The sequence below is a fragment of the Pristis pectinata genome, chromosome 1, assembly GCF_009764475.1.
Source record: "Pristis pectinata isolate sPriPec2 chromosome 1, sPriPec2.1.pri, whole genome shotgun sequence".
Classification (NCBI taxonomy): domain Eukaryota; kingdom Metazoa; phylum Chordata; class Chondrichthyes; order Rhinopristiformes; family Pristidae; genus Pristis; species Pristis pectinata.
The window spans coordinates 118,385,547-118,411,945 of record NC_067405.1 but is presented as its reverse complement, the minus strand read 5'-3'; the positions used below and the strand labels follow the sequence as shown (position 1 = coordinate 118,411,945).

The following is a 26,399-nucleotide window of genomic DNA, read 5'->3' as shown; positions in this document are numbered from 1 at the left end:
TGCAGACAATGAAACCAAACTTCTGAAGTAAAATAGGATTCATAGTTACTATTACACAGCCATTCCTCTATTTATGATAGGCATGACTTCCTGAAAAATGGTTCATGTAAATCAAAATGGCTTGGCAAAATACACTGTGGGTTTTTTGGAACAGTTTGTTCCTATAGGTGGATAATGGTACACTATCCATTATAATAAGAGATAGCTTCGTAACTCAAAGGCGAATAATTAAAAGAGTCAGCGTCATTACAGTGAAGAGTTGTATTATGAACATTTGTGAGTCAAGAAATATCTGTATAATGTGTCCAATAATATTGTCCAGAATGAGTTTGTAGACAAAGAAATTGCCCACAGTTTGGAAAAGGAACAGGTCTCTAAAGGCAAAAATCACATAGCATTTTAAAATCAGATAGTTATTTCTTATTTTTTTTAAATAAAGCTTATAAACTGCAGTTCTCTTTCATTATAACTTAATCAGTTTTCTGCCAGAATGACTAAGAAATAAGTAGTGATCAATTAATTGTTGCAGACTTGCAGCCATGTTTCCAGGTGGTCTGCTGGAGTGAGCCCTATCCCTTCCTTGGACAAGGCCATCAGGGTGTGGTTGGGTGGGTTGGTCTGGGGACTTTAGATGGGATCCTGTGCTTTGGCCTACTTCGATACTCCTTGGCATTGCTGTGTCTGGCCAGATGTGCTGGTCAAACAACCGGAGTTTTAGCGTTTCTTTGCAGCAGCATAAATAACCCTCACTCACTACCTGCACACTTACAGCAGATTTGCTATGATCTTGAATGGAGTAAGTGCACCCCACCACCTACCCCCCAGCCTGAGCCTTGCCACTCAAACTGCACAACCATTCACTGAGAATACCAACCATGGCAAGGCCAGAGGCAGGGATCAGGGTCTGGCACAACTCAGCTCTTAATTTCTTTTTTGTATGACGGTGAGATTATTAACTATCCAGAATTTGTTAGCAAATTGTAAGATGGCAAGAATTTAAACTTTTAATTTGAACTATGGACACAGGAATGTAGGATTGGAAACTGGAGTGGGCTCAATTGACAGCTCTCACAAGGAGACACATTGAGCTGAATTTTATTGGAAAAATGATAGCATGTTAGCAATACACTATTATTAATGCAGAGATCGAGCAGCATATTGAGGGGATTAAGAGATACAACATGAATTATGAATCAACAGAACAATTTACTCTGGTCAATTTACACTTTTTCACTGTTTGCTTCCCAGAAATATCTTTAGTTTTCCCATTATTTTTAATAACTGCTGAATTTGCACATTAATTGACCATTAAGCTTGCTGCAGAAAGTTAAGACTGGTTATTAAGATTCCTCTAAATGTGATAATTGCCAATTGCTATGCCAGTCAAATTCTCTGGCCCAGAAAGGGAACAATTTAAACTGTTCAGTTTCATTTCTCCCTGTAGTATATTCTTCTTAGAAATTCAAAATATTTCAAATTTTAACTTATTGTTTTGATTTCCTTTCTCCTCATCTTAGGGCAATTTCCCTCATTTTATTTTCCTTTCAGTACCTGACCTGATTCTAATTCATCCACTTTGATTCTAATTCACCCTTCTTTTCTGTCATCTTCTGTCTTTGACTCAATCATTAAGTCTCATTGGTTTAGAAGACACTCTGTCAGTCCTGCCATTCCCTGAAATCCCACAAGGCCCATTGCCCTCATCAAACCATGGTCACCTGATGTTTACAGCAAGTTTATCTTTCGATAATTTCATCAAATTTGGTGCTTGTTCATGAATAAAAATTGCATCTTATCACTGTGTCTCTGTCGTATTAATTTAATGTAAACATTATTGAAGATTTGATGAAAGAAAGATAGCTTTTCAAATTTTGGTGCAAATGCTTTGACATCTAATCCCATTGTTCTAAGTTCAATGCCACTGGCCACAAATAGAGAAGCAAAGCCAATGAGTGGATATTTTCATTACATTTGTGCCAACAATAAAAACCTCTGTGGAAAAGGCTTTCTACTTATGCTAAATATGTGATTTTGTAATCATCTTCAGTGACATTTGGCTGTGTTTATATTTGTTTGAAATGACGTAAAATATTCCCCAGGCAAGAAGAATAAAAAGCTATAAAAGTTAATGTTCTGTCCGGGTGAGCTTTTATGACTGAAGGACAGAATTATTCTGTTTTTCTATCCCTGAAATAAAATTCCATATTAAAACCAATTTAATCCTCATTACATGTAGAATGGGAGGAAAGAGCACAAAATGTAAAGCTCTTCCTTGGTGTATAAATTAAATAATAATGAAAATGCATTATCAAATGCTTTCCTTGTACCTAAGTGTATTTGTTCTATTGCACAATAGAGATAGCAAGCTTACTATGCTGTTGAGAGAATCGCTGGGGAATATAAACTGTAGAACAACCATGATCACCCATATTTCTGACTCTCCTGTCAACTATGCAGAAACCCTTACAAGCATTCAGCTTGCAGCACGAATTCATCGAATGAGAAAGAAAAAGTCCAAGGTCAGTCCTGGTTCCAAGTTGAGTTTCAAATGATATTAATTTCAAATATGAGCTTGGAAAATATTTATAATCATTTAATTGTGAATAAGATTAAACCTTGATAGAGTAAAGATTTCTTTCCTGTTAAGTTTGTAGTTTTATTTCCAGTGTAAAAATAAACAATTTTCTTTTTGAACTAGTATGCCTCGAGTTCTTCTGGAGGGGAGAGTTCTTGTGAAGAAGGTCGGATTCGAAGACCACCTCACTTAAGGCCCTTTCATGCAAGAACCACGGCTCTTGATCCAGATCTTCCTGTATTAGGAATATCCAGTGAACCCGACTATTCTTCAAGCAGTGAACAATCATGTGATACAGTTATTTATGTTGGTCCCAATGGTGCAGCACTGTCTGATCGAGAATTGACAGATAACGAAGGCCCGCCAGAGTTTGTACCCATAATCCCTTCCCTCAGCAAGAGGTGTGAGCCCAAGAGGGGCAAGGAAGCTGCCAATGTTGGTAAGAGGAGTGAAAGGGACTATTTCAAATGCAACACGTTTGCTGAATTGCAAGAGAGATTAGAGTGTATTGATGGAAGTGAGGAGCCCATCAAATTTTCTTGTGAACAAGGACTTTTCATTTGCAGTAATAGTGTAGGCCCTCCAAGGGTAGAGAATATGCAATGTATCTCAGTACAGGAAATGACACAATCTGTCATGGCTTCAGAGAAAGTACCTTCTTCACAAATGTATGGAAAACATTCTTTGGTCGAAGAAATGTCCCCTAAAAAGGGGCAGAGTCTGGAGCCTTTGATTCCTGCAAAGCAGCATAGTGGATCACCCATGAGGAGTCCATCTCACTCGTCTCACTCCTTAACAACTGAACATTTAAAACCGCAAACCAAAGGTGAAGGAAGCAAACTGGAATTAAGTGGTGATAGTGAGGCAGAAGGAATCAAGGAGACGATCACAGCTTCCACCAGTGTGCCCAGATCCAACTGCCCTAAGGTGCAAGAGCAGCCACAAGCCACACCAGGACCTGTGGTGAGGGAGAAATTGTTTTTCAATAGGAGACCTTTGCCAAGCCCTGCACCACCACCTCCCCAACTGAAAGACAGGCAAAGCGTTAGTTCAGAATTCAACAGCAGTGGTGGGATTAGAACTCCTCCAGTAGGAATGAGCCATCAGGGGGCAAATAAACCTGAGTCCGCCATAACTGGAAGGGATGTGGCAGATTACAGGAACGGATATAAACAATCTGGTGCATCAGACATAAACTACTTACGATCAGCATTGCGGAGTGGTTGCATTGACCGAGATATGTTGACTACCACTGTGACGTTGCAGCAGCCAGTGGAACTGAATGGAGAAGATGAGTTGGTATTTACTGTTGTGGAGGAGCTGTCATTTGAAGGTATTTTGGAAAGTGGTCGACCAGCTAGCATTATTAGCTTTAATAGCGATTGTTCACTTCAGGCTCTGGCTTCGGGCTCACGGCCTGTCAGCATTATTAGTAGCATCAATGATGACTTTGAAGCTTATACCTCACCAGCAACCAATGCTGGAGCAAATATAGACACTGCTGTGTCACTTACAGATGATTCTTTTTGCAACAGTAGCAGACGTTCATCGATTAGCTCCTGGCTCAGTGAAGTAAGTATCTGTGCCATAGAAAGTGACGGAGCACAGCCATCTGACACTTTTGTCGTACAGTCTTGCTACAGTTATGGTGAGAAGTCACTGGGGCCTTTTAACTTGGATTCACCTGATATGCTGCAAGACATGACTGTACCACTGACACTGGCTCAACAAAGCACCTTGAACGATGGTGCATTCTGTCCTTCTGAACTGGCTAATGAAATTACCAGCTCAAACAGACTTCTTTCCCACACCAACAAAGGTTCTAATGCCTTAAATTTATCCAAAGTGATGACTGGCACTAATAATTCATCAGTAACTAAGACAAGCACCCCAGTCCATCGTCCTGACCCGGCGATTTCTGAAGATGATTCTGTTTGCTCCTCTAGTCTTCCCAGGAAAATAAAGCCTACCTCAGCTGTGAGCCATAGCAGTAGCACAGTACATTGTAGAGAAACACAACAGCAAGAAAGTGAGCTTGAGGACCCTTGGTTACGTCGCACAAACAGCCAATTAGAACCAAAAACAGAGGATCAAGCACTCTCAGTGAAGCAGCCTCCCAAATCTGGTACTAACAGTCAAATAAAACAGCAAATGAAAATGGCCCAGAACACTGGGACCATTCCTAGGCTGAACAAATTTCATACAACAGTTTCCTGTACACAGAGAGTTGTGTATGGATGTGAGATGGCAAATAAATCGACAGTGGTTAATTGTGCCACTAGTGTGAACGCCAGAAAAAATGAAGTGCCAGCTAAAGTGGTGCAGGTCAAAAAAGGAAATGCAATGGTTGCAACAATGCCAATAATGCACACCAGTGCCAATGCTGGAGCTGTACCCAAAGACCAACGAGACACAAGCAGCTTAAAATCAACAGCGAGTAGGAAAACATCAGCAGCCAAGACAAGCATGCTGCCAAGGCTCAATGGGACACCGCCAGCACCCCCCGTCCGTAAGTCTAGTCTTGAACAAAAAAACAGAGCTATGCCGCAAACTAGTGCCCAAAAATGTACAAGTCCAGAGGCAGTCAAGGTATCACCTGCCAAGTTAGAAGATGAAATGGATCGAGCACTAAATATGGCTCCTTGTGCTGTTGAGGGTAACTGTAATAGACCAACAAACATTAAATCTGATCAGTTCTCTGTTAAAAATATTTCAGCTTCAAAATCCAGAATGCCTAAACCTGAAGCTGTGCATCGCTGTGGGAGTCAGATGTCACTCGAGAGATGTGATAGTCTATCGTCAGTGGGATCCAAGAACAGTGTGACCAAAGAAAGTGGTCACCCTGCCAACAGCAACAACAGCAGAACCGGACGATCAGTACCGAGGCTTGGTGTGTCACCGTCAGCTCCAGCAATGTCTACCCCACCTATTCCTGTGGTCCCTGCACCAGTTAAATCCAATCAAACCAAATGTGCTTCCAATAACAAGGCTTTGGTTTCTGGAAATAAGTGTCGGAGCCTCTCCACAAGTGGCGCAAAGGGGTTAAGCACATCTGTTAAATCATTAACTCAGTCAATGGGACGTAGTTCCAGTGTACCATCGAATGGAAAAACAATACCTCGTTCAGCACAGGTAGCCAATTGTAAACCTGGCAAAGGAACAATCATGGGAACAAAACAAGCAGTCAGGGCAGCTAACAGCCGTGTATCTGAATTAGCTTCTGCAGCCTCCTCCAGTAAAGTGAGCCATTTGAGAGGATCTGCTGATTCTGATAGTGGGAATGACAGTGGGGTCAACCTGAGTGATGAAATAACACAGATGCCAGTCTTGCCTTCTCCGTACAGTAAAATAACTGCACCAAGACGGCCTCAGCGTTACAGCAGTGGGCATGGTAGTGACAACAGCAGTGTACTTAGTGGAGAGCTACCTCCGGCCATGGGAAGAACGGCTCTCTTTTATCATAGTGGTGGTAGCAGTGGCTATGAGAGTATGATTCGTGACAGTGAGGCGACAGGGAGTGCGTCATCTGCACATGATTCCATGAGTGAAAGTGGGATGTCTTCATCTGGTCGCAACCGAAGCTCCAAGTCCCCCAAGAAGCGGACAGCAGGTAAGCTTTGTGCATAATTTAATTGTACTATTTGACTCATGTTTCTAGGAATGGGAAATTTTAATAAATCAGCTGGGCAAAGAGTGATTTTTAAATAGATGATAATGGAAGTGGAACTTGTGTCTTCTGTTCATGTATATTTTAAAAGATCTACTTTTTCAAGTGCTCTAAGTTACAAACAAATCTATATGTTTGTGTTAGTAGTTTACTTTATTAATTATTGTGCCACTGAATTATTCAGCTAAGAACGACCCATTATATGATGGCAGTGTTACCATTCCCTAGAAACCAGGCTGTCTAAGAACATTTTGCCAGTTATTTCCTAAATTATCTCCACCATACCCTCATTTTTTTCCTGAAGGGCAGTGATTCCTTGCTGGGCTGTAATTTTCAGTTCACCAGCTGCCCTCCAGTATCTTGTCACTTGTTCATTTTTTGTACTCAAGTCAGCTGGCTGTCGAATGGGAACACAGTTACCACTGTTTCAAATTGAGATGAGTTCAAGTCTATGATTTTTGAGACAATCAAATCTGCAGGTGCTAAACTGTGGTCTGGAAAATGTAAGGGTCTGAAAGTGATCTATAATCTGGGTGGATTAGGAAGTGGTATTTGTTTATTGCTGGGTAATACTGTGTTTCAGTTATGCCCATTGGAAACTGAGATTGAATTGAGCCTGAGGATGTAGTATGATTGCATATACTTGTGTGGGCAGAACTTTTAAAATGAAAAATGTATATCATGTGATGGATTTCTTGTTATTTGCACCAGGCGATGAAGGATGTCTTTGCACCTGCAGCATACAACGTTGTTAAGTGCCTCAGGGCAGATTTAAAATTTAAAAGGTCAATTATTCAAAGAGAATTGGTTGCAGAAAAGCTGATGTTTAAGTGGCTGCAGTGGGACTCTTTTTAACTTTATTGGGTCAGGATGGTAGATAGTTTTGTTAATGGTTTGAGATCCAGCCTACAATATATAAATGGTCCAATCCTAGATCAAGGCCATCTCCACAGGAAGATTATCATATTACCCCAACTATGTCAATGAAAGGGCTTCCCACTGTTTAGATATGTAATATTTCTATTCATACTTCACAAACAACACTGATTCTTGCCTATCAGTCTCTTAATTTACTTGTGGTAGATTAAGGCAACCAATTAGAAACCAGAGGGCATTGTTCAAATCTACACCCCAACAATTTTGTCAATATTATCACATATTGAATACAACCCAAACTGCTTATGATAATTATGCAAAGTGGACTTCAATGGGAACAAAGAGCACTGGACATGTTTCACCAAGAGAGTTATTATTCTCGTCAATAGTTTGCAAATACCAGGATGCTTTCTTTGGAACAGTCACCTCGGTACCAACATGCATTGAAAAGCTGGCTACACCACAACCTTGTCAGAAAAGAATCTGTGACCTGAAAAGGCTTGTGAAAAAAAATTGTTCAAAGGTTGAAAGGACATTGCTGAGGTGCTATGTTACTGAAGAAATGGAAGAGTCACAAAGTTCTTTCTAGCAGGCAAACCATCTACCTTGGAGTCCCAGATAATCTGGTGAGTTTTAAATTAATTCTCTTGCTGTGCAATCTATCATTGTCTGAACTAGACTGAAGCAGAGTGCCAAAAACAATCTGGAATATTGTTTTTAATTTTGCCAAAAGTATTTCCACTATGCCTGAATTTGAATTGTCTGCTTTCAATCCCGCAGCACATCTGCAGGTGATTAACAATGTGTACTTTGTTCCTTTTGTCTCCAGAGGTGCATTCTTTGAGCTGTCCACCATTCAATGCAAAAGGATTTGATTCTCTCTGACAACCTGGATGAGAACCAGAGAACGAGGAATCCACTACTGGAGAGGAATCATTGGGACACAATTACAGCATGCTGCTCAGATGCTTTTCAATGAAAATGAAAATTTGGTGCAGTTTATGGAAGCTGATTGATAGCACTAATTGATATTCCAGTGCTTCTATGCTACTATCTGATTGATATTTCAGATAATCTATGCTATTATCTGCGAGCAAACTTTGTTGGAATAATTCACCAGATTTACAATATTACAACAGTGATTGCATTTCAAAAATCCTTCATTGGCTACACAGTGTTTTGAGAAGTTCTGAAAGGAATATGAAAGCTGCTATATAAATGCAAATCTTTCCTCCTTAATTTAACTTTGAACAGTCCACCATGAGCCTTAACTAGAAGGGTGCGTATTAGATATTTGTGCATTACTGGGTGTGATTTCGCAGTCACTTAATAATAGGAATTCAAGTTACAGGTTATAATTTGCAACCTTTGCTATTGGAGTTAAGAGCTATGGCCACCAGAATGTACACTGAATCTCCAATATACATTCTGGTGGCCAAAGCTCTCAACTCCAATGAGTTGCAAACTATACTTATAGGGAGTGGCAGTTGTCTGTTTTCAATACCTATATCATTGCATTTGATCTGATAACCCCCAGGTCTACATAGCTATAGTCTGACTCTGAGGGGGGTGAAGACACTTTCCTCTTGTCGGATCATATGCGTGGATTCCCTGGAGCCACCTCGAGCATATAGAAGTCCCACACTGAAAACTAAGGGAGAAATAATGAACAAGAGGCAAACATAAACTTTAATTCATTGCCTGGCACCTCAGGGCAGTGTAGAGGTGGAATATCTTTTCCTAGCACTTATAATAGACACATTGATGTTAGGACAATTTGCCCCCTGTAATGTGCTGGATAAGTTAAAGGGATAGTGATATTATTATTGAATAAAGGCTGTAGCAAAGTGCTGTTGAAGCAGTAACACCCCACACCATTTAGAGGGGATTAAATACACCAAGTAATTCTTAACAAGATGCTATTTACTTATTGAACATGCTTGTTATTGCAATCAGTATTGAGCAAGTAACCCCAGTTAGAAGTGATTGAGTGTACAGGGAGTTACAATTTAATGAAGTGTGACCATCTGAGTAAAAACCTGTTACTGCCCAAACTACATGAATGTTGGCAGCGGTAATTCTGGGAAACTAACTTCATGGAAATGATGAATTAGTTAGCAATCTTTGGCTGATTTAAATGGTTACTGGCTTTAAACAGGACCGGATGAATTCGAGGGGAGGTAGGCTGTTTTCAACTGTTGAGTGTGATCTGATAACCCCTGCTCTACAGAGCTGTAGTTCACCTGGCAAATATTGTGTAGTTTGGTTAAATAGAGATAACAGAGTAGTTGAATTCCCACATTAATCTAATGCTATAATATCAGCAGCATTCCTCCATGTTGCACTGAGTATACTGAGCCACTCAGTATTTGAAGAAAACAGAAAACCTTTCCAAGGGACCAAGATTCATTAAATGGTAGAAAATCTGCAATGGACCCGTCATTCAAAAACTGTCTAGCAAATTTTATTTACTTGTAAAATGCAAAAGAGCAGTTATGTGCTAGTTGTTTCAGATAAAACTTAATTGTCAACATTGTTTAGTTATTCAAATATTTTTGCACAGAACTGCAAAGTACTGGTAGAAATTGCACTTACAATATATTTGCAATGTGTTCATATCATCCATTATGTTGTACAATCTATCTAAAGATAGCAGTGCGGATAACCACAATTAAATGTATTCTACTTTTGTACTGAGTAATAACTTATTCATTTGTACTATTTTTCTAGTTATCCAGTAAAGTAGTTCTATTCTCATTTATGGCTGCATCGTCTTTTTTAACATCTCCACTGTCTTCATGTTCTTTCACTAAGTGATTGTTAAAAGTACTTGAGCCATTGTGGAATTATACCAGTTTCTCAATCGTTTTATTCAATTTGGCACCATGTCTCTGAGAGTTCAGATAAAATCATGATATTCGAGTGAAAAGTATCCTATCTGGTATGAGTAGCAGGAACATAGCAATATACATATATGATGTATGTGTGCTTTCTGAATAATACAATACTGTATCATTTGCAGTAGATCTGTACAATGTAGAGCATAATTCAAAAGACGACGGTCAATCATTTCTCTGAATGATGCTCTGCTCACACTTCATTATATCTGAGCTGCTTTCTTTCAATATTTTGCACAATTAGAAATACATTTCATCCCAGTGACTGATGTTAAATTAAGGCTTACTTGAGTGTGACTAAAACACTCAGGTAAAATATAATGATTGCCTCACTGAAGGTAATTGATTCCATTCCCCAATAATTAGGTTAATTATTGCTTTTCATTACTATCCCTAAAATTCCAACTCTATGGTTATAATTATGAATTTGCCTTGCTTCTGCTAAACAATTCTAGTATGCTTGCCTAAACATTAGGTAGGCTTTACAATTATAGCCAGGCAAATTATTGTTCACACCTGCTCCAAACAAAATGATTGCCATTGACCAATCTTCCATTAAATGTAATCTTGGGCTATTTCTGAAGATGGACAGGAAACAGAAACAGATGGAAACTGATTTCTTCGTTAGTGTTGCTGAAATTCTCTCACCCATTTTCACCATCTCCAAGCCTGACCAATCCAAATTTAAATGTTGCAGCATTTATCCTGCCTTTCATTAACTTTTGTTCAGTCATCTGCTTGCTTCCTTTTGAGGTCAGTCACTACCTTTCCCTTCACCCTATCATTGGTAGCAGAGCCTTTGCTTCCAGGCCTATTTACATCCAATTCTCTCTGTTACTCATTCTGCCTCTGCACTCCCCCCACCTCACCCCCCCCACCTTTCTTTATAAACATTCTTAAAACTCATATCATCAGCTTTTGTTATTATATTTAAATTCTGCTTTCCCAGCTCTGTTTACCTTATGCCTGTATTTAAAGTCCTGTGTATTGTTCTTCTTTATGCAGTGAAATTGAAATTTGTCCTTTGACTTTTTCTCTCTCTCTAATGTCTCTGTCGTCTTTCTTTCTCTTTGAAAAACTTCAGCACAAAATGGTTATAGACAATCCTTTTTTTCACAGAGATAAGATCCATCTGTATCTCCCGTGCTCTGTTTGTGGAGAATTGGCTCATTAAGTTACCACTCTGTGTTATCATCTCCCCTACTTGCTGTATGGGCTATCGTAACCACATTCCCACTTTGCTAGGACTCTTGCTGTGCTCAGTGAATTAAATGTTATAGGTACAAGTGCCACTAGCAGATGGTAGATGGTTCCCAATATTTGAAAGTAATTTGTTTCCTGAGTATTCCTGGAAATTGAACCAATGTAAATTGAAGTGAGTGCCAGAGGTCCATCCTAACATAAATGAATGCAAAATCAAGCTTGTGTTAAAAGAGAAAATATTTGAAAATATGTGCATTGTTATTTATGGGAGAGAGATTAGAAAACAAAAATGATAAAAGAGATAAAAGGAATGCACATCTTTGAATGATATGACTCCTATTTATAAAGAGAATTGACAAGATTTTTAAAGGTTGAATTGTACAGGAGAGTTATTCAAAAATAGAAGGGGAATTCCAGAGATCTGGGCCAAAGCAGTTGAGAGCCCTGCTGCTTAGAAAGATGTGAGGACACACAACACGGATAAGCTTCAGCCAGTGTCACTGGGCAACAGAAGGCCCCAGAGCTAAGATGGAGTGAGACCACGAAAGGCTTTGAATGCAATAACATAAACATTGATTTTGATGTGTTGGGAGAGAGTAACTAATGCAAGTGAGGTGAATGGGAATAATGGGAAATTGGGGTTGACGATTGACCAGGGTTCGGAACAGGCTGTTTGTACTGAGAGAAAACATAAGGAAGGCAGAGATTGAAAGTTTTGTGAGAAATAACATAGAACCGGATGATGATGGCACATTCAGGGGCCATGGGGAGCTAAGAGAAGTTCGAGATGTGGTAAATATTTGAAAGGATAAATGTGTGAGGTTATGAAAATCAAAAGAAAACTGTTGATGCTGAAAATCTGAAACCTATACAGAAAATGCCGGAAACAAGTTAGTTTTAAATTGCAGAGAGGATGGATAGGATAAAGGGGATATCTGATAGGGTGAGGCCAGGGTTGGCATGGGGATAACCTGTAGGTGAAGTTATTTGGTTGAGATGTTAATGTGGACAGTTAGAGAGAAAGAAAGGAATATTGACCAATTAGAGAACAGAAGCAAATGAATGCAAGAGCTGCAAAATGCAGAGTTACAGGAAATACCCAACAGGTCGAGCCGTGGTAATAAGTAGATGTATCATATGTAACACTAATTTAGTTTTACTGAAAATGAATTTTAAAACATATGCAAAACTAATTTCTATTTAGTCTGTTATAGTATCCGGTTCATTGATGTCTAAAGAAAACATACATTCAAAAATTTCAAAATGCACAGTTAGGTTTGAGGGTGAGGCTGGCTTCTGGTAGAACTCTTTAAAACTCACAGAAAAGTTCACAGAAACTCAGGCTCTGCACAGGTGATACATTGGCACAATAATTTAAAAATGCTTAATTGTTGTGCTAAAATCCATTTGCTCCTCAGTCAAACTTTTTTTCCAATTGTCGTGCCTAAAATATCAAGTTAAACTTTTAAATAGTCTTTATTTCCAAAAGTCCAGATCCTGCATTCAAGTGACCCTAGAGCTGGAGGTTTGGGAGGGGTTAGGAAGAAAGGAAAAAGATCTGCATTTCTTTCGTGGCTTTGATAACCCCAGGAGTGCAGATACTATTGCATGGTTGTCAACCTGAGTCTCGCAAGGTCCAACAAACCACGATGTGATAATGACAAGACGATGAAAATCAGTAAACTGCAGATGCTGGGCATCTGAAGTAAAAACAGAAGTGGTTGAAACACTCTACAGCTGCTGCCTGACCCACTGAGTCCTTCCAGCCTTTTCTGTTTCTATTGTAAGTAACCAGATTATGTTTTCTTTTAGATATACTGATTGAAAAATAGCTATTGGGCAGGGCACTGTAGATAACTGCACTTTTCAAAAGAGTTCCATGGAATCTTTTACATCCACCTGAGAGAGCAGATGAGGAATCTCATCTGAACATTGGCACCTGTGACAGTGCAGCATTCCTTCAGTACTGTACCGGAGCACCGGTTGAGGTTGATCCACTGAAATCTCAGAAGTGGATCTTGAATGCAGAACTTGGTGATTCGGAGATCAAAGCGTCTTGTAGTCACCTTTGTGATATGATGTTCACAGATCAGAGAATTCTAGTCCAAAATTTTGGCTTTTATGTTCTTTTTATACTTTAGATGGAAAGGAATCTAATTTATCTTCAATCATTGGGCTCTATTAACTTTTCCTGCCTTTGTACTGCCAGGACTTTTCTGCTACTGGTCATGAGAATAGAACTGACAAACATGGTATCAAGACCTATTCTGAACTGGCATTCATTACTGCCAATAAAACAACACTCAGTGATGTGGCATAAATACAATCAGAGCTGAGTTCAGTTATTTTGTACAGTTTGTTCATCCTGCCACAGGACTTTATGATCATGAATACCAGCTTCTCATAGATGGACTTGTTTGAATAGCGATAGAGGTATATGGTTGGGAAGTTCAGAGATGACAGAAAAATTGGTGGTGTTGTTGATAGTGAGGAGGGTAGTCTTGAACGACAGGAGGATGTTGATAAGATGTGCAGAGAGACGGCAGAAGGAATTTAATCCTGATAAGTGATGCATTTTGGGAGGACTACCAAGGCTAAGACATACATACCATATCCTCTTAGTTCTTATGCCCTGGCTAATGAAGGCAAGTATCCCACTTGCCTTCTTAACTACTTTATCTACCTGTACTGCCACTAGTTGGGATCCTTGGAGTTGTATGCCAAGGTCCCTCTGTTCCTCATTAGTCCCCTGGGCCCTACCATACTTTGTGTATGTCATAGCCTTGTTAGTCCTCCAAAAATGCATCCTTAGTTAGGCCACAGCTGGAGCACTGAGTGCAGTCTGGTTCCACATGATTGCATTGGAGAGGGTGCAGAGGAGGTTCACCGGAAAGTTGCCTGGGATGAAATGTTTCATTTATGTGGAGAGATGAGGCAGGCTGGCTTTGTTTTTCTTGGAGTGGAGGAAACCAAGGGTGAACCTGTTCAAGGTATACAGAATTATGAGGGGCATTGATAAGCTAGATACTAAGAACATTTTCCCCAAATTAAAGGTATATAAGAGCAGACTGCATAGGTTTAAGGCCGGGGTGGGAGGTTTAGAAAGGATCTGAGAAATAACTTATTTCTCTCAGATTTTGCTCTGCTGACTTGCTCGTAAACTCCAAACAGTTTAATGTGGTGGTGGGAAACATTTTCACATGGGGAACATTCAATCAGATAGTTAAATTTACTTTATTTGGATGCTCAAACCTATACCATTTAATTATCAGATTTTTCATCTCTACTGGTAAATTCAATTAATGCAGAGTCATAATGTGCTGTAGCTTTGAATATTTGCCCCACCAACTATATTTTGATTTGAATAAAAAAATCTTTTTGTAAGTATTACCAGCCTGCATATGTTATATTGATCTGGCCTGAGAAGGCAGTGATGAACCACCACCTTGAACTGTTGCCATGTGGATGGTAAACATACACCATGCACTGTTCTGTTATAGAAGGGGTTCCAGGATTGTTGTCTCAGTTGCCTTCATATTACCAGTGTAATAACTTGGGTGTAATCAGTCAATAAATGAGTTAATGTGTGGAGCTGATTGTTACATTGTTGGCTCACAAACATTTTAATGATTGTAATTTTATTCATGGTAATCATATTGGAATGTATATATACAAATTTATTATTTGTACACTGTCAATATTGAAAACAGATGAAAGAAGGAAAGGTGCTCCTTTTCATTGGTTTCAATGTATAACACTACAAGAAGGATGCCGCATTATAGGACGGATGTGGTTGCGCAGGAGAGAGTGCAGAGGAGATTCGCCAGGATGTTGCCTGGATTGGAGGACTTTAGTTATGGGGAGACATGGAATAGGCTGGGCTTGTTTTCAACAAAGGAGGCAGAGGGGTGACCTGTTAGAAGTATCTAAGGTTATGAGAGGCATACGTAGGAGAGATGGTCAAAATCTTTTCCCATGGTAGGGGTATTAAAAACAAGAGGACATAGGTTTAAGGTGAGGGGAAGGAGTTTTAAAGGGGCTCTGAGGGGTATGTTTTTTACACAGAAAGTGGTTGATATCTGGACCTCGCTGACAGAGGAGGTGATGGAGTCAGATACAGTAACTATGCTTAAGAGTCATTTAGACTGGCACTTGAATAGGCAAGGTGTAGAACGATACAGTCCTAACGCGGGCAGAGAGGTTTTGTATAAATGGGCAAGGTCAGCAAGGATGTGATGGGCTGAAGGGCCTATTTCCGTTCTGTATGACTCTATAATTTACTAAAGATATGTGCTCTGCCAGTAGCACTTATTTTGGAGACCAAAAATCAAGTTTCAAAGCTGATTCAAATTAAGTTGCACTTTTAAAACTGTACAAATCTCCCATCTGGATGGAGGGAAGGGTAATATTGATTTTTACCTTTGGAACAAGGACTTGGACCAACAGGGAGGTCTAATATTCTTTCTAGTGACTGTTTGCATCCATAAACACGATAGGCTGAATGGTCTCCTGTGTCATAAATTTCCTGTGGTTCTAAGATTTCTATGACTTAAGGATCCCAGGTGACAAGAATATTGATACTAAGTTCAGTTGCCCCAATACGAAATATTACATAATTCAGGACTGAGAGGATTTCATTCACAACAATGGAAGAAATAGCAACTCCCTGGAACATTCTACATGAATGGTGTATAAGTGAAACTGAGGCAAAGGCAGATTAGGATAATTCTGGGAGGGGTAGCAGTGGTGAGGGGGAGTTGCAGACAACCTGTCCAACCCGAGCCATTTGTCCGCTGGGAGGAATATTTCTTTGAACAAACATGAATAAACTTCAGGTAATACCTCACTCCCATGGGAGAAAAGCAGTTGTATGATGTAATTTGGAACTCCTGCAGCTGTACCTGAACATTTTATTACTGAAGGATGGATTGCTGATTTTTGTTGAATTAAATGTGCTGGGTTTGCAATGTTCAACTGCTCTGAGGTTGCGGATACAACTTCAACGTAACCGTGCATCTCACAGTTAATGAAGCTCCTGACTGTGAATCTTTCCTCATGTCAGGGGATGGATGATGTAGGCCAAGGGTGTGGAAATTCTGTAAGACTGCTATTTACAAGAAGGCTGAAGGGGGCCAGATCCAGAAGGTGACCAAATTGCAAATACTATCAGGGTGGACAGTTTATATTTGTCACCGGTGAAACCACAGGAGGATTACGCTGCTTTACATGATGAGAAGGACTGACAAAGTTGGTGCTATGCAATGTTTAAGTTATTGCACAGTTTGTATGTTTAATATTTAGTCATCAAGTTATAAATGTGTGGGCAACATTATGCATTGGAGTAGCTGGGTGACCCTAATGCTGTGGCCTTAGGAGGAAATAATCAAAAGAAAGGTAAAAGCACACAGAGGCAAGAACATGAGTTCATTTTTAATTGAATGGGACATTATTAGGGTGGTCATTGTCTTTAATCAAGTCTTTTGTGGGATCCGGTGACATTGGTTTTTCCCTCATCTTGAATTAGTCTCCTCGTTTTTTACAGCAAGGATGCTGGATATTGAGTGATGGTAGTTGAGAAGAGGCTGGCAAAATGCACACAAGTATTTTGTACAACTATTCACAATTGTATGGGAACATGTTTTCTGGGAAAAGATGGCGAATCCTGATCCATATTTCATGGAGAAATTATTGATCTTTAGTCAAGTGAATGAATTGTGCTGGATTTAAAGAAGTATCCAAGGCCTGGGCTTCATGGTCTCTGACACTGATAACTGGCATGACTCAATTTAGGATAATAACAGAATATGTGGAGCAGTGTGAGAATTTTAAACCCCGTCAGGAAGACAGCATTGTGTGAATTGTTAACCTAGTTCAGTCATCTTTTTCTCACAGATAATAACCTTGGTGACAAACCAAATACATGCACAGTGCCAAACCTTGCCAATGTTTACGGTACTTTATAATGTTGAACAACCAATTCATTACACCTCTTCTTATTAACATTTGTATGGAGTGCAATTATTTGAATTATATTATCTGTAATTGATTGATTGATAATGGATATGTAAAAGCAATTATAGAGCAGCAAGAGGAGATAAATCTCTAAACCTTTATCTTCATGCTTGACAATGATATCTGAATTATTTGATGATTCTAAAATTGCTCACACATCACTGTGACTTTTATTTTCATTTTATACATACTGAAGTTGCAGAAATGGCTGAAAGTACTTGTGTCCTGTGTGGTTGTTTAAAGAGTGGTGTGAATGAGTTGATTGGAGATTTGTTTCCTAAGGCAGACACTGGTACGATGGCCCAAATAACTTTCTGTACTGGGAAGTTCAATTATTCTGTTGCAGTTTATAATGAGTTATACGGAAGTGCAAAGGCTGTTGCTGTGTACAGCTATACGAGAGGTATTGGCAGAGGTGTAAATGCTACAAAAGCACTTGATAATTTTTGACTGGAAACAACAAGGGGCATTCCAGTAATTGAGGCCCATGGAAAGCCTAGATAGACCAAGGGATTTCATCAAAGAGAATAATCTACACAATAATCTGTTGGAGGCTCTGACCTCAATGTCTCTGAGTAATTAGGATCCAAATGTGTTCATTTCACTATAATAGATTTGACCTCCAGCACTTACCTCAAACGAATTTTGCAGAGTTTGTGGGAGGGCAATAAGTGATCTCTGAAACCAGCCATCCTAGGCTACTGTAAACGAATATTCTGTTCTGGCTTTGTTGCTGAGATCTAACACTCCAGACTGACCTAGGTATGATCATGTTAGTCAGCATGGGGTGACAATCTGGTTGCAGTTTTCCCCTTTGAGGGCTGAGCTCACTTTACTTGGCTTGCTCCGAAGGAGGGGTTCTCTTAGAGGTCTATATACCTTCCCTCTGCACAAATCCTAGATCCCACCTGAGAAAGCAGAAGCACCCAGCTCAGATAGTTCTCTCTCCACTCAGGTCTATCAGTTATCACAAGACAGACAGGACTTCCTGGAAAATGGTGGAGTCTGGGAGGTAGAGCAAAAAGTTAATGCAATACTTGTGTACAGAGTGGGAATGAAGTTGGCTAGTTTATAAAATGGACAATTTATCCTTTTCATTACCTTTATAACTAAAGGCTAAATTCAAAATCTTCCCCACTGTGTGCTCTTTAAGGATGGAATTTTTTTTGGCAAAACTTGGATCCTTCTGTTTACTAATCCTTTGATAATCTTAATTAATGTGAACCATGACCATGGCATGTAAATCATGAATATGCCACGAGTATCCCCTAACATTCTGCTTGTAATTTCTCCTTTTACTTATGGTAGTGATGTGGGCATGGCTTGCAAGGTCATCCTTTAATGCCCATCTTTAATCACAAGCTTTTGTTGTTGACATGGATTGCCTTTGCATTAATCTAATTCTTGGCCTTTGCAATGCAAATGCCCTTAAATTTCTGAAGTGAACATCTTGTCTCTTGATTTTTCTGGGATTTTCACTAAACACTGCTCAGAGGATTGTGAAGCCCATAGAAATTCAATAGCAATCACCTATGATAGTAATAAAAGAAGGGTTGCAATGAATGGACTGAATTTATAGGGGGATTCACCACTTTCCATTCAAACTCTGGTGAAAGATCATTGAAAATTCTGGAGTAGGGGGAACTTTGGGGCTCTTCCACTGAAATTACAGTGCGTAGGAGAAGAAAGCCTTAGTTGCAATTTACACCCTGAACCTTTTAAAACATTTATTATAAATTACTTTTGCATTGCATGAATTAATTTTCATGAATATTTGGAATATGCTTAAATATATTGAGGGAGAAAGCTACAAGAATTCTTTCAACTGAACTCACAGCATGCTTTTCTCCTGAACACGGGGGTGATCTGAATAGCAAAGCAAGAAATAAAGGCTGTGAATAGAGGTTTGGTTTATCATTGCAGGCAGGATCAAAAAAGATGAAAGTACGTGGGCTAATTTTAGTATGTGAAATGAAAATATTTATAGGCTTTTGTACATATGAACTAAAATTGCATGTCAGATACCTCAGTATTTTTATGACTTCCATATTTGCATTGTTTCCTGATTGTTTCCAAAGTTTGCAGAAATTTCCTAAAGGTGCTGCCAATCTTTCTAAACATGTCACTGTCCTGTGTATCATCTCAAATACATTTATCTTTTCCCACGGCTGCCTAATTTTTGTCAACATAAATGCAGCTTGAAGTAAATCAGAAATAGCTGGTTTTGCCCCCTGGATGTGGCTTTTGGAAAGCCTATTTCATTGCACAATGTTACTTGTGAATGCATGTAACTGACAGGCAGTTAAAGACCAATTCATCTATCAAGCCACTCCTCATGGTGACTGGAGCATCATGATCAAACCTTTCTACCCCATTCTCCACCTCACTAGGATAAGCACGATGGACTAAGTGACCTGCTTTAGTGCTGTAAATTTCTATGATTCTATGAGTGCCCCCACACTCTTCCTGAGAGAAGTTAAAAAAGCGTGCAAATACAAGACAGAATAAAGGAGCAAGAAAATTCCTCTCCCAAACCCTCAAGCAATCCTAAACAGTATAGAAGATCGCATGGACCATGCTCTATCAATAGAACGTGTTTGAAGCAGTTTTAGTCAGGCATGCAAAGATTGACAGCCATCACACTACTTGGTAAACCTGCAATCACTCCTTACCAAAACTTTGGCATCAAATGCCATTCTATCCAATGTCATGGAAGAAATAGGCATTTGACAATATACATTTTCTGTTGTCCCACAGGAAACTTGCTATCAATCTTACCATGTGGTAGAGATAAATTTCTCATGTTTCCTATTTTCTTTTGAGCCCGTTTATTTCCCTATTTCTCTCACATGCCCATCAACTCTGCCCTCCTCCTCCATCTCCAACACTACTCTTCCCCTTTGACACCCCCTTCTCGCCTTCTACCCTATCTTGATCTTTTCATTTCCAGTTGCTGACGCAACATCAACCACCTTGAGTTCTCCACTTCTCTCACCCATTCCAACCTCCCCCCCCACCCCCGAAGAGTTCAGATGTTGGATCTCGACCCAAAGCTTCAACAATCCATCTGCCTCCACAGATGCTGCCTGACCCATTGAGTTCCTCCAAATGTTTCTAACTCTACCCTTAGCCTCCTATCATCCACCTACACTGGGGATAATTTACAGTAACCATAAGCCTACCAGTTCTGGGAGGAAACCAGAGCACTCGGGAAATTCACCTGGTCACAAGGAGAACATAATCTCTGTACAACACTGGAGGTCAGGGTTGAATCTGGATCGCTGGAGCTGTAAGGCAGCAGCACTACCTCAAGACTTGCCTTGATATAGCATCTCACACAATGTTTGGATGTCCCAAGTTGCTCGAGAACTAGGAATATACTTTTCAAGCTTAATCAGTGTTAGAATGTAGCCAATTTCAACAGCAACATCCCATAAAGAGTACCAAGATTGTGACCATATAATCTCATTTTGTATGCTTGGTTGAGGGGTAGATGCTACCATCTCTCCTTTAAATAGTCACATGGGTCTTTTACATACACCCAAGCAGACAGGCACGTCCTTGGTTTAACGCCTCATTCAAAAAGTAGGACTCTGACCATCCAGCACTCCCTCTAAACCCACAAACTTCAGACACAACAGAGAGAATGCTACCCCTGAGAACAGGCTGACACCTACTTGATTAGATTTCTAGTAATCTTTTCTATATGTCAAGAAAGTTGAAGCAATTTCAAATTGCTGGTTATAGCTCCATAATAAGGCAAGCAATTGGCGTCAAGCTGTTTTCTGTCAAGTTGTTAAGATATTAGTTTTGTTTTCTTGAATACTCTGTAACCTATTAGTTGTATCATTTACAAGGAGTGTCTCTTTGTGTGTCAAATTCCGGATAAAGCTAGGTGTTTTGAATTATACCTGAAAACAAAATATTCTAGCCTGTGGGAGAAGAGTGAGACAGTGGACCTAACTGTGAAGCTCTTTCAAAGAACTGCTGCAGGCATGATGGGCAGAATTACCTCCTGACGTAACAAAGTACCATGTGTATCAGAATTATTGATGCAGCACATAAGATGAATGTTTAAATATATTCATGTTGTGACAACACTGTAGGAATTGCACTGTGGTAGATTTAAAGCTGACCCATAAAATTTGACTTTGGTACAGAGCAAACACTGTCGTAGTTTCAGTGGTCAAGGTGAAGGCATTGTTCTAATGCTGGTGTGTGGATTGGAACAAGCTTTTCCCACTTAATCCCTGCAGTTTTGTTGGGAGATTGTTCCCAGTGTGTAGTAGGTCAAGGGGTGATCTTGCAGCATCTGCTTCAGTAAACAGTGGGCTAATCTTTTCCTTTTAGGTACCCAGCGGCGTCGGCTGATTCCAGCCCCTCTGCCCGATGCCTCTTCCCTGGGACGGAAGCCGACGGGCACCACAGGGCAGTGGGTGGACCTGCCACCTCTGCCGGGCACCCTGAAGGAATCATTTGAAATTAAGGTTTACGAAATTGATGATGTGGAACGGTTACAGAGACGCAGGCAAGAGGAGACTGAGGTCGGTGCATTTAGTGCAACTTTAGACAATCTAAATCATGACAGTAGTGTGGAATGGTTGCTTAAATAGAGATGAAGTACAATTACATACAGGAGATTGACTGCAATTAAATTACTATAATTATTAATTTTATTATGCATATGTTGGAGTGCCCTTACAAAGAGGAGATAAAAATAATTACTATTCACTATTAATCATGCTTAGTCAGGAGAGATTGTGTAAATGAAAAAAAAATCCATGAATATGTTATAAGTGAGTCTTTACAGCCTTTCCTGGTTTATCACACTTTATAGCCATTCTGTGCCAGCATCATTAACTCCTTTGTAGATGGGAAAAGGTGTGCTATTTGAAATTATAATGCATCAGCAGTACTATCATCAGATTTGTTCCCATATTGTTGTATTGTACACAAAAGCCATATTCCTTCTGAAGAATATGTTGGGCTAACTTTATCCTGTCTTGTTTTTAATGCCGTAGGAACCTTTCCAAGATGTCGATGAGGTGAGATCCTCAGATGATTTCTTTCTCTTGATACATTTTTATTTGCTTTTTGAGTTCACAAAAATGCAGAGTAAAAATTTCAAATGATTTGCGCTTGTTTTGCTCGGGCTTTGACATGGAGGATTTTTTTATGTCCTGTCAGGGCCTGACGTACTTCAATTTAAAGCTGAAGGTGTTGGAAAAGAGACAGCAACGCATTAGAGAGTTAAAGGCAAAGCATGAGTTGTTGACAAAGGAGCTGGAGGAAACCAAGGGCAGGCTGATGATGGATCCGAATAAATGGAAGTCAGAGTGTAAGTGCACCACATGGCTTCCACTGTTCTATTAAACAGCAGGATCAGGATGGCAAAGATAGGCATGTATCTTTACATAATTGCCAGGTTGATTTATTTCACATTCCAATCAAAATGCAAATACAACAAGCAGCAAATATGCAATGTTACAGAGTGTTAAATATGCACATAAATACCTAAGCCCAGGAGTAAAACTGAAAAGATGCAAAGGATATACCTAAGCTGCTTTTGAAAAATCAATCATCTTATCCATCAGTGATTCCAGGTGCAAGTCTCTATGAAGTTAGTGTTCACTTTTCAAGGCTTCAGGAGCAAACTGTGGACTTTATGTAAATGCGATCAGTCTGATTCATTTGAAATTGTGGATAGTAGACTGTTTCACATAGGAAGGGCTCCATGCAGACTTCAAGGATGAGCAGCAAAAGAATTAATTAAGCATTGATATTACACATTTAGTGGATTGTGCACAATGCTTATTCCAAGGGATCATTGATAATTCTGATTTATCGGCAGTACCTTACATCTGTGCAAAGGCATTGGTAACCTTTAATGACCGCAAAGAAAAAGTACTTGTGTTCAGAGAAAAGATCAAAATGTAAACTTTGATCCCTGATTCAGTAGTGACAGGAAAGCAACTGTTCAGGAGCATCAACAGTTACCTTGAGCTAACTGTGACAATGAGAACGGTGGAGTTGACTCTGCTGACCCCCAGCCCTGACACTGCCAGAGTATCCAACAACAATTTGTTGCACAATGCTGGCAGGAGTTCTTGTTACAGTGCTAATTCATTCCGGACATCCCTGGTGGGGAAGAGGTGCAGACGAACATGGGTGTTCAGGTCATTAAGAACATTAGCCTGTTCATGCCAATGGGATCCATTTCTGCCCCTCATATGACCTGGAGGCCAGGTTGTTTCAGAGATCCAGTATAACAGGTGTGAAAAGGAGTATTTGGGTTTCCAGTGAGGAAGCAGTCTTGCTTTTTCTGATGTTATTGGTCATGTTTGTGGTGGAAGTCATGATCGATCACTTCAGTGATCATCACATAGTTGCCAGAGACATCCCCTCTGGGTAAATCTGGCTGTTGAGTTGTCTGTTTTGGAGGGATTTCAAAGAAATTAAGGACAATATGTTCACATCATTTATATTGAATTCTGCAAGAATAATAGGCTGTAGCTAGAATGCCACGGGCCATGGGTTTTCTGGTTATTTGGCATGGATATAGCACATGAGTAAAGAATTAAACTGAACAGAAAAAAAACTACATTTTAGCAGAATATAAAAATTCTGCTTTTTCAGTGAGTAATTCTACAATGGATTGACTCTTCCAATATGTTGTTTCAAATGCAAGTCCTGTGATTAAGTAATGATTGCCTGGAATTTCTGTGGGGATTTGAAAAAAACAGCTGTAAGATTGCCAGAATACCCAAAGAGGCAAACATTAATGGTTATAAAAATACTAGTTGAGGCCTTGGTGTCTGGGTTTATACTGATCTCTTGCCAAAATTACACTGGTGAATCATCACATTCCCTCTGGAAATTCTCCCCAGCTAACCTGATTTATGTTGCAGCATTGTTTGTCTAAATTTACAGAGGCCGCTAAATAGTGTTCTCAAATGGTTTATAAGAATAAATATATGAAAATTGTACAATCAAGAGAGAATTGCAACGTTCAGTATCCTGGCTATCTCAGGCATGGGCCAAAGGGGAAACGTCATCACTTCCTCCAACACTGTGTGAGGGTGTTGGCCCAGGGTTTTCCAAAGAATGAATTGCCAGCTTCAGTTGTGCTGCTGATTAGAGGAAAAAAGTAGGGAGGGTGTAACCAAACTCCTACCCTCTTGTTTGTGTTCTTGTGAACCATTTATTGGCTGATCTTTGGGGAGCAATGGTAGAGGTTGCTTTGTCCCAGTTCCCACTGACAGTTAATAGCAGGCCAAATGGGAGTGTTTCACTACCAGTCTTTCACGTATTTGCTCAGAATGCTAAAGACTTTCTATCTGTTTGGTTGATTGATTTATACTATCTCTGCTAACAGTTGAAATTGATGTAGACCTGGATGAAGAGTCTCCGGAGTACCTGGAGGCACTGGAAGAAGTAACTGAGGAGCTTGAGCAGCGTGTCAACCTATGCAAGGCAAGGATAATGATGGTGACTTGTTTTGATATTGGTGTGATCACCGACGTGAATGATGGTCCAAGGGAAGTACAAGTGTAAAGATTACAGCTAATGGGAGAACACGAGAAAGGTTATTCTACCATGAAAGTAGGCAGCATGTGAAGGAAAAGTACTTAAAGGAGTGTGTTTGAGCAAAGTTTGGAGATGCCAAGACAGAAGAAAGTGCAAGAGAATGTTGAGGGTGAGCTGATGTGGTGACAATGAATCTTAATGGTGAGCTGTGTAAATTAATACAGTGCCTCAGAGCTTAAACAGAATGAAAGCTTAAACTGTTCATGCGAACAATTTCCTTTCCCCGAAGGAAGAAAGAAGGCAACATAAACCAAGAAGAACAAAGAACTGAAAAACCTTAAAGTGCCTTTTTGATTCACTTGACTTAATTGCATTGGTGCTAGTAAAGAAACCAGCATACCTAAGTAAACTCTGAAACAAATTGCTTATTTTATAATGTATATTGTATTTATATGATATATGTAAAAACTTTCATTGTAGCAAAGCAATAAGTAAATTATGTTCACATCCTTGACTTTGCCTTCTCGTTGAAAGGAGAGCCATTTTTATCTTTTCAATTTTAATACGTTCTTGTGTATATTAATATTCCATGGTATTCTGTTTTAATAGTGTTTAAAGTTTCATTCATCTAAGCATGTTATGAAATGTAATGAATTTTTGAAAACTTTTTATATGGGATCTTGTCTGTTTTTGGGTCACTTCTTTGTACACATGCTATTGGAGCAGAAGTGCAGAATGAAATTCCTAGTTTTTTAAACCAGTAATAAATATATCAGCAAAGAGCTCACTGTGCCAACTGATCTGAGCTGATGTTATCAGTGATGATCCACTGCAGCCACAGAGTGATTCTGCACAGTGATTCCAATATTGTAAGTTATTAATGATCAAATTTATATACTCTTTTTTAAAACCAAAAACAGGTATACAAAATAATAACAGTATTGATTTATGAAACATTTGATTCTGTCATTGAAAAATACTGCATCTCAGGATTACTTCCAAAAAAAGCAAATTTGATAGAAGAGGTATTTACATGTGAACACACTGCATAAAATTTGTGTAAAGTTTCTTTTTCATTTTAATACTGGCCAAAAGCCACTATTGTTATGAATATTGCCAAACAACAACAATTTTACATGAAGAAATAATAAATATGGGATCACAGTTCATTGCGAATAATATTTTCTGACAATTTTAATTGTAAAGTTTTTTTCAGCATCTTTGTATAAATGTACATTATGGTAGTTGCATTAGTTTTATCTGTGAATAAATGACATGTTGACTGGCAGTAATATTTCTGTTTCAGATTTGTAATTTTGCACAAAAAACATAAAGATATAGATCCAATCTTGCACTATCAGGCAAATATAATGGTCTTTGCGGAAGTTTGTACTTTAGCATTTTCTATTTTGGCATGTGTTGTTCTCAGAGTGACTAACTGCAGAAAAGTCAAATTTTTCAATGTTAAGATAAGAGGTAAGATACCTTTATTAGTCTGTGCTCTGTTGGAAACACACTACATAACATTCAGCAAAATTGAATTTGGAACCAGACAACAACATAATTTCACTAATACAGTGTGCACAGACCAGAAACAAATTTCTCGGCAAATCCTAATTAAAGAAGCCCTGTAGTTCTAAAT

The 26,399-nt window shown here is 39.3% G+C and overlaps 1 protein-coding gene across 4 annotated transcripts in view; it reads left to right on the top strand.

Annotated features, from left to right (window-relative positions):
- The window catches only part of kif26ab (kinesin family member 26Ab), a 158,926-nt gene extending 132,875 nt beyond the window's left edge, over positions 1-26,051 (top strand). For 2 of the 4 annotated variants that reach the window (XM_052024467.1, XM_052024476.1), the window contains exons 11-16: positions 2,357-2,519; positions 2,699-6,185; positions 21,581-21,774; positions 22,252-22,275; positions 22,418-22,568; positions 24,606-26,051. In XM_052024467.1, the coding sequence (XP_051880427.1) occupies positions 2,357-2,519; positions 2,699-6,185; positions 21,581-21,774; positions 22,252-22,275; positions 22,418-22,568; positions 24,606-24,784 (4,198 nt within the window). In that variant the 3' untranslated portion in view covers positions 24,785-26,051. Of the gene's footprint in view, positions 1-2,356; positions 2,520-2,698; positions 6,186-7,507; positions 7,745-7,947; positions 9,733-21,580; positions 21,775-22,251; positions 22,276-22,417; positions 22,569-24,605 lie in introns of those variants that run through there. The other 2 variants (XM_052024486.1, XM_052024494.1) reach the window with 2 other exon arrangements.
- The last annotated feature ends 348 nt before the right edge of the window (positions 26,052-26,399 follow it).